This window comes from Manacus vitellinus, unplaced genomic scaffold, assembly GCF_001715985.3.
Source record: "Manacus vitellinus isolate BGI_N305 unplaced genomic scaffold, ASM171598v3 scaffold_69_pilon, whole genome shotgun sequence".
NCBI classification, from domain to species: Eukaryota; Metazoa; Chordata; class Aves; order Passeriformes; family Pipridae; genus Manacus; species Manacus vitellinus.
The window spans coordinates 507,801-517,034 of record NW_021940749.1 but is presented as its reverse complement, the minus strand read 5'-3'; the positions used below and the strand labels follow the sequence as shown (position 1 = coordinate 517,034).

At 48.6% G+C, this 9,234-nt stretch overlaps 1 protein-coding gene across 1 annotated transcript in view; it reads left to right on the top strand.

Moving 5' to 3' along the window:
- Positions 1 to 1,185: 1,185 nt before the first annotated feature.
- Positions 1,186 to 9,234, top strand: part of FGF2 (fibroblast growth factor 2) — a 24,030-nt gene continuing 15,981 nt past the window's right edge. The window contains exon 1 of the mRNA XM_029964043.1: positions 1,186 to 1,439. Coding sequence (XP_029819903.1) covers positions 1,253 to 1,439 — 187 coding nt within the window. The 5' untranslated portion in view covers positions 1,186 to 1,252. The remainder of the gene's footprint in view (positions 1,440 to 9,234) is intronic.

Genomic DNA, 9,234 nt, shown 5'->3' with positions numbered 1-9,234 from the left:
TTCTGAAGTGAAAAGACCGGTGATAGCACTCCCAATTGCGATCGTCCAGGGATGCTCAGCCTGCCTTTGAAGTCAGAGAGCTTCCCAAGGTCCACCTGCTGCTAGACCGGGGATTCAGGGCACAAAGCACAGATTTGGAAACATATCTCTTCATCCCGTTTTGTTGCCAGCCCCAAGCACAAAGCGCGTTCGATGGGTCACTACACTTTATAAATTGTGTGCACATTTGTTTTATCACCGGTGTTGTTGGAAGGCCAGTGCCGGAATTTTCACGTGTTGCCCTTTTCTGACTATCAGTTTGCCGCTGTTGGATGCGAGGAGAACTAGTTTCTGGTAAATACAGTGAAGTGACACGGTTGCCACGTGTATTTATTTTGACAGGTCAACCCCTGTTTCGCTATATCGTGATTTAAACAATTTAGTACGATGCAGAGGCCACAAAACTTCTGGTCTAAAGTAACTGTCGGGTTACTTTACTTGTAGCGCCGGAGGAGAAGATGTCCGACCTCGCCCGTGGCACGTTCGCTGCATCCCGGGAGCGATGCTCGGGGCAGCGCCGAGCGGAGCCCCGCCGGGGGTCCTGGCCCCAAGACGTGCCCTGGCCCCTCGGCGCTCCCCCGGATGGCCGCGGGCATCAGGGAGAGCGGCGTCGGGGAGCGGCCCCGGCGCGGGCGCGGGGGCGGTCGGGGGCGGGGCGGCGGCTGGGGGGCAGCCCCGCGGTGCCGCCGGGGACGTCCGTCCCGCGCGTGCGCTGGCCTCCGCTTGCCCGTCCTGCCCTCCGCTCCCGCTGCCCGTCCTGGCCTTGCCGTCCGCTGCGCCGGTCATGCCTCCCGCTCCGCTGCCCGTCCTTGGCCTGCCGCTCCGCTCCCGTCCTGCCTCCCTCCGCGGCCCGTCCTGCTCCCGTTCCGCTGCCCGTTCCTGCCCTCCGCTCCGCTGCCGTCCATGCCTGCCCGCTCGCTGCCGTCTGCTGCTGCTCCGCTGCCCGGCGGCACCTCGGCGCGCTCCCGCGGAACGGGGAGCGGGCGGGACCAGGCGGGACGGACCCCCGGCGGCGCTCGGTGCGAGGCTGGGACGGGCCGGGGCAGGGGCCGGTCCGCTCTGTTGCTCCAAGGTGAAGGCACATCTCGTAACGTTTCGAGAACTGCCGCAGGCGATTTACGTCCTGCTGCGGGAGCATCTCCCGGCCGGCGCTGGCTCGGCGCGGGCGGCCGGGGGCCCGGCGCGGCGCAGGGCCGGCGGGTGCGCGCGGCTCATGGCCGGTGGCGGCGGCGGGGGGCAATCGCCACCTGCCCGGACGGACGGCGGCTGCGGCGCCTTCCCCCCCGGGCAGCTTCGAAGGACCCCAAAGCGCCTCTACTGGCAAGAACGGCGGCTTCTTCCTGCGCATTCAACCCCGACGGAAGTGTGGACGGCGTCCGCGAGAAGAGCGACCCGCACCAGTGAGTGTCTTGTCCGGCACCGCCGCGCTCGGTGTGCTGGGGCGGGCGGGCGGCCTCGAGGCCCGGGCGCGTGGCTGCGAGAGGGGCCGCGCCTCGGGCCACCGGCCCGCCCTGCCGGAAGCCTCGGCAGCGAGCCTTGCTGGGGGAGCGCCCGTGGAAATGTCTCGTGTGCGAATAAACGCGTGTGTGCGCCGATGTGCGGGGCGAACTCACACGCACGTACCGCGCCGGCTGGGGGGTCCCGGCGAGAAGCCTGGCTGGCCGCTCCGCCTTCAACCTGCCGGGTACAGAGCCCGTCCGGCGCACAGAGGTTCGCTTCTGTGCTCAAAGGTGTCTGAGTTTGTGTGCGTGGCCCTTAAAGGGCTGTAATGGCACTTGCCGCTTCACACGGCGGCGGTGAATGCGAGAGATGCCTCAAGGTAGAAAGGAGGTGGTTCTCTCTTCCAGCGCGGGGAAGTGCTCGTGAATAGGAGTACTTTTACAGGCGTACAAGTACTCTTGCGAACAAAGGTGTAAATCTGTCCAGGGAAGCAGGGTTTATAACAAAGTGCTGTCAGAACACCTTTTTTTTTTGTCTTAAAATGTTGCATGTTGTGATTTTTTAAAAAAAATTCATTTAGGATGTCTTAAATACAGATAAAACTTAGGCATTCCAGCAACAGCAGTTTTTCCGTCCATACCTGATCTCTGGGGGGAGGAAGAGGCTCCTGAGCTGGAAACATAGGTTGAGTGGTTGGTGTGGTCTGAGGGTCTGTGCCCGGTGCCCGCTCTCTGACAGCCGGGCTTGCAGGGAGCATGTGGCAGGTCGCTGTCACAAACACAGGCTGCTCTTCGTCCCAAGAACAAAATGCCTTTTGCAGACCTCGGTTTTGAAAGTATTCAGTATGGAGGGTTTGTGGATGTAACGGTGAGTTTTTGATGTGCCCATGAGGCATGTCCTCCAAAGCAGGTACAGGGAGCTGCTGCATAGCCTGTCTGTCAGATTGTCCCAATGCAATTCCTGGTTTGAGAGAGTTTATTACTGTTCAAAGTGTGCAGGGCCTGCCTGCAGGCACTTGGCATGAAGAGCAGGTGAAATACCTTACTGTGATCCTTCATCTGCTTTGCACCTGTGCTCTGAGTGATGGATGCAGGGACCAGGCAAAAGTCAGAGGACAAAGATGAGAAGGAAGTGAGGAGACAGACCAAAGATTCTTAATATTAGTTTTCACTCTGGACATTCACCATTTGCAAAACAATTGTTTTTTCCCAATAATTCCAAAGAAATCCTGTAACAGAGCATTCACAAATAACAATATTGCCAAGCTGGGCTTCAGTCTGAGGCTGTTCTATTTTGTGACTCTTTGATAGAAATACTGTACATATGACGGGCTGAAAATACATGTGGAACTGTATATTTTGGGAAAGTTTAGCATCCTTTATTAGGCCAACAAGTATTCTTGGGAAAAGCTATAGGAAGCTTTCAGACTTGGTCCTACATGTTTGCATTTCCCCCTTTCTCACGTACTGGCTTAAAGGGAAGCTTAGTCAAGGTTGTGTCAGTAGTAACAAAGGAAGTTTGTTGCCAATATAATGCAGTAAATGACTGAGTGTGGACTGTGAGGCGCTGATGCCTAAAGCAAAGCGTTGATTCACCACGGAGGTGAGTGGCTTGTGTTTTATGCAGACCCCTCGGTTACTGCGCTGGATGGAGTCTGCGCTGGGAAGGGCGCAGGGATATATTCATATTGCTTCAGCCTTCTGTATTTGGGAGATGTGGGAATGAATCCTTACAGGAGAAAGTCTCATTAGTTCATCAGACATGTCACCTCACCCCCAGAAGTAGCTGTGAAAATATGCTGGAAATGTGCAGGGAGATGGTGTTGAGTTGAGGACGTTCAAGACTGAAGGTGGGTCCCAGACATTGCCATGGATATTGGGTTCTTGCCTCATTCCCTAATTTTGCTTTTTGTGGTGGAAAATGCCAGATAGTGGTGCATGTTGTTCTGTGCTCACTTGGCTGGGCCAGGCTGCCTTGAGTGGAGGTGATGTTTATTGCTGCCATTTTTTTCATCACAGAGCTCCCCCATAATCATCTCGTCCCCCCTGCCTTTTCTTATTATTCTGTCAGGAAAACTAACACTAGTTTTACATTCTTGAGTCTGTCTGTCTAATGTTGTGTTTTCTCTTATCAATGCTAAAATTTTTAACTGACTTCTCATGCTACTTTTCTAGTAGTGAATTCTGTATGAAAATCTTTCTAGTTTTGGTGGTACTACCTTATTCTTTCACGTTTCTGTTTTGCTCTATAGCTTTATTTTTGCTGTCATTTCTTTCAGGCTCTCCCTTTTGTCTCTGTACTTTTCCTTCCCTGTCTCTTCAGTACTATCTGATCACTAGTATTCTTTCCCCTTTCCTTTGGCACTTGTGTCTCTGAGGCTCCTCTCTCTTTTGACCTTTTTCCCTCTTGAATGAATGGTGCCAACAGGTAAAGGAAAACCTAAGTTGTAAATGGGTGATGTGGCCTCTGCCCTGTGCTGCAGCAACTCAGATGCCCCAGAGCTCCTTGAGTACCCTCAGCTTGGCACTCTCTGCCAGCTGCAGAAAACCCCTTTGTTTAAAAAGAGCAGTTTGTAAATGTGGAAGGCTGGTGGGATTTGCTTCCAACAAGCCCACCTGGGCACAGGAGCGCTGCCGTGCCTGAGCTACTGCCACGCTCTCCTTTTCTCATTATCAGACAGCTCTTGGCTTGTTACTTTCTCTTTTTTCCTTTTTTTCCCCACTTTTTTTTTTCCCCCCTTTTTCCTGGAAAACCTCTAGTTCTGAGAATCAGAAAATAATCAGTGCTGGAAGCGTCAGCGAGGCGCGTTGCTGCGGCACTGCCTGGTTCACATCCTCAGCATCCTTGCTGTAAACACGTCACTCTGCTGCACTCTGACCCGCTGAGTGCTGCTCTGGGGAAGTCCCCGTGAAATCTCCTGGTATGCCTGGCTGGCATGGCAGATGGCAATAAATCCTGGACAACGTGGGGAGACTTTTAAATAAGGAAATTAGCAATGAAAATATTCACCTCGACTAACTCGCGGTCGTTTTTTTAGTTAAGCTAAAGGGTTTTGTAAGATGGTTTTGAAGAAAGAAATGCAATGGCTGCAGAGAATTTGGTTTAGAAATAATTAAAAGACAGTTGGGAGAGATGCTTGTGGTGGCTGCTATTTTTATGAATTAATTATACAAAATGGCATTTCACTAGCATGTAATCCATTTTACTTTTAAAGGAAGTTCTTATTTTAGAAGGCAAATTACTACCTCCTTACGTTTCAGACCAAAGTTTAATACTATAAACAAATTTCCATGATCCACGTCCTTTTTTGGTGGCCCCTTTCTGCCTCTTGCACTCAGGGATGGCTTGTTTGTAATACATGTCTGGTTCACGTCCTGGCACTGAGAGGTTTGACTGTTTCACACTCACCTCGTTCACCTTCGTTTATTCCTAATTGCATCGTTAATGAAATTAGGAACGGAAGTTGGCATCCACTGGAATCGGAGTCGTGTGATTCACGCAGGACAATACATCCTGCATGGTCGATGTTGCCACATCAGATGTGCATGGTGCAGTGACTTCAGTGAAGTGCCCCTTTGGACACACTCTGGGGACTCCGTTCCCAGTTTTTTTCCCTTGAAGAGGTAGTTTGAGACAAACAAGAAACAGAAGGCGCTTTCTGAGAGTTTTGTTGTTTAAAGCAAAACAAAAAACACGGCTGTTTTGTTGTTGTTGTTGATCAACAACTTCTGCTTTATGCAGAAAACTTACAAAGAACATAGTGTTTTTGGAAAGGCTTTTAGAAACTCTCCAGAGGTGTTTCCCTCAAAGAGGCTACAGTGCCAGCGAAGGGGAAAAGCATGGGGAATGGAAAGGGAACGCTTATCCATACATTTAGAAAATGTCTAATAGCACAGCTGGTTCCCTTCACAGTTTCCCTCACTGAGGAATGGTTGGCATTTATATATTTCCATAATTTCTCAAGCAGCTTTGCTTCATGATGAGCATAAACCAAGACTGTGTCCAAGGAATCCCGAGCCATTCTCATCCACTCCTTAGCGAGGTGACAAGGTTCCAGCCTCTCGCTCAGATTCAGCAGTGTGAGCTGAATCAACCCTGCAGATGTCTGAAATACCTTCTTTCTGCTCAGTACCTGGCTCCTCTTTCTGTAGAAAATGTAAAATAGGGTAATACTGATCCAGGAAAATTTCTTCTTAGGGAAGTTCCTTTCATAAGTCGTTGTTAATGTTAAGATTTTGACTTGTCTCTTAGACAACATTTAAATGGCTACTCTCTAAATATTTGGAAAAGACTCTATTGAAAGTACAGGCCGACTTTCAGAGAGCTCAGTCAAGACAGTAGAAATCTGACTGTTGATCATGCGGTGGAAGAAAACTAAGGGGGGTCCTCAGAAAGAAAAGGTTGAGCAAATGTCAGGAAGTGTTTTAGTATGTTCAGTGCCTGGTGTTTAGGTTTTTATAGGTGCATAAGTTGTTTGGGAGTTGGAAGACTATGAACATTTGGCGTCCCACAGATGTGGCCGGAGGTGTTGACAGGGTACCCACCCTGTTCCAAATCTTAGCACTAGGTGAGAGGTGACTTTTCTTTAAAAAAAACCTGCCCCTAAATGTTCAAATCTTCTGCCCAAGTCCTTCTGAAAATAGACTCTTTTTGCATTACTTTTGATCTGTTGCACAGACCTTCACTGCTTTGCCAAGTACTAACTCTTTGCGACACAGTCGGCACAGAAATTCCTCCCGGCTCTGGGGTGTAGCTGGTTTTAGGGAATGAGGTAGCAGAGACCCCCTGTGCAAAAAAGTTGAGGATAGGCTTCCTTTGCTTTCTTTGTCATAGAAACCATCATGTCTTCTTGTCTGTCATGGTGTCTGCTAATCCTCTGTCCCAGATCTTACTGAGTCTTGCCCACCCCGAAGGTGTGTGACCAAGTAGCGGGTACACTCTGAAGATGGATCAAGACAATCCGAGATGTCTCTGGTGGGCCATGAACTGTCCTGTCTCTCCCAGCTGTTTTCCACCCAGTCTGGACAGGGCTGTTGGGAGAGGGGAAGGTTCCCAGGGCACCACCACCGACAGGTACACTAGAGGGCAGGATTTAGCCCGTAAATTGTCTCTCAGGCTTCAGAAATCGCGAGCGCTTCTAAGTACTTCCATGGCTTTGTTTGCAGAAAATGATAGTCCAACACCTCTTAGCCATTGCTGAGTAAGACAAATATAGATAACGAAATACAGCTAACATGTAGTGAGGTTAGGTGGCTGCTGTTGGTTTTTATTTGGTTCATAAATGCTTGAAATTTGTGCAGCTGATTCTAAGAAAAGGTTTATCCTGTGGTGGAGTCACATATAAAAGCATTTTACAGAAAATGAACTATTTTAGTAATTTTTTTTAAGATATGATTTCTTTTGACCTACTAGAGGATGAGACTAAATTGCAGTTGGTCAAAACCTGTGGGTTCGGGGTTTTCTTTCTTTCTTTTTTTTTTTTTTAAGTGTGTTTTGGTGATATTACTGTGGAGTTTTCAGAGTTATTCAGATTCATCTGGTGGTAGAAAAGCAGCTTCAGGTTCTGTGTTCTGTAATGAAAGCAAGAGGGGTATCAAGTGCACAGACAGCTGAAAAGGCAAGAAGAGGTGTAGCACTGATTTCAGCAGTAGAATTAACAGTTAGAGGGTTTGAAAGATGCTTGGAGAGAAACCTCAGAAAAATGCCCCCTTCTTGTGTTCAGTTTCCACAGAATGCATATACCTATCGTATTTTCTAAAAGAAAGGGTTCCTGTTCCAAGGCAGTTCTTTGGGCAGAATTCTGTTTAATTGCCCTTCAATTAATAAATGTCTCAACCTGAATTTTAAATCATAATCTTCTCAGTAACACTTTGCTTGGGTAAAATTTTTCCAACTCCTTGGATTACATTTATGGCAAGCAGTTTTAAAAAAATAATTATTTGGTTACTATGGTTTTTAGCACCTTTGGGAGCGTTGCCTTGGGATCACTGGCCATCTTTTTCAGGACACTGGAGAGGTTGTACTGAACCGGTTAATAACCCTAGAATTAATTAATGGTGCTTGTTGACTGTCAGTGGCAGCGTGTTTAGTGCAATTATGCAATAAACCCAAGCCAGACTATGTAACCCTAATGCAAGCCAGAGAATGCTCAAGTTACTGCTACTGAAGAACTTACATGTATAAAATCTGTAAATTGATTACTCATCTATACCAAGCAGTACTTGAAATGTTTATGGCATGATTTTTGAAGCCTAAAAGCTGGTAATGGGATGGTGTTTCATTCCTGATGGAGAATTAATTGCCTTTGCTTTTGTTAGTACCTGTTTTAGACTGTGCGCTTCAAAATAAAGCAACTCTCTCATCTTCTGTCATTTTCAGTAGTGTGTTTTGTGACAATATGTGCATGAACTTGTTTTCCTGTCTGCGTCTCCTGCTGCCTCCAGACTTGTCAATAAAAATGCTAGGAGGGTGGCTCTCTGGAGTGCTGGTGGCATTTCAGTGTTACTGTCTTACGTAGTTTTTTGTTTCTTCAGGGTAGGGCCAGATTTTGACTGGAGCCTGATATGATGGGCTGAGAATATAAATGAGATGATGTCTGCAAAGCTGGGCGGAGGTTGTCTTGCACAAACTGTCATGGTGCACTGCTGGTGCTGTGTGAACCCGTCACTCGTGTTTGATTTCCGGAGGTTGAAACCGCATGGCTCGAGGGATTCAGTGGAGAAGGATCCTGAGGGTACTGGGAAACGGCAGAGTAGCACCAGACTCTGTGGTCGTTTGCAGCGGCAGTGTGGTGAAATTGTGCTCTTGTATTGCAGAGCTTGTTGGCTTCTCTCTTACCTTCTGATCAGGTTTCACCAGATCTCATAAAGCCGCAATCGCCAGGATTCCAGCTGGAATGCGCAAGTCACAAAATCCCGACAGCCGCGGCTGTGGGATACTGCACGGTGGTGTGTGTTGTAAGAGCAAGGATGGATGTCAGTTGAGGTACAGCCTGAAAGTATTTGCAGTCTTTTTCCTGGCTCTTTCCTTTCTGCTCTCAGGCTGACCCCCGATGCCTGAGGTCCATCTGCAAACTTTCACCGTGCCAGTGTGTTTTGTCAGACATTCTGTGGAATGGAGGGACACGGGCTGTCACCTGCGTTACATTTCAGGTTGGAATTGTCATTTTGGGACCATGTTACAAAGAATGTTGATACAGGCCCACAGCTCTGGGGAGACCAGTAGTGAGACTGACATTTCTGGATCTAGAGAACCACACCTGCAGAGCAGCTCTGTGCAGTTGCTCCACTAGGACCTGTTGGCAACAGAGATGAATACAAGAATGGGAGCATGTTTTAGTGTGGAGAAGCAGCCACTGAGGACCACGTAGAGGCTCTCATCTCTGTTTAGAAGTCACTAGGGAATCCTGCTGTACAGACTCGTTAGGCTGAACTGTTTTTGGGAAATAGTACATGGATTCAGTTCACTGGGTTTCTCCACCTGTGACGGAGCAGTTGGGATGAACAGCTGAACGTGCTCCTGGCCATGCCTCCGAGTGTGTAAATAGGAAGGATTCATTTAGTGGTTTTGCAGATGTTTACAGACCTCACTATGGATGTTTCACTGACAGTAATGTAGTAGTTCATCCAGGACAACTGAGGAAAAAGATGTACAGTGCTCCTGTCCTTAGAAATGCAGGAATTCCTCAAAGCTGAAGAGGGCTGCAGTGATCAAGCTCTCTCATAACGTGGATCAAGATTGTCTGTGGGATTCTAT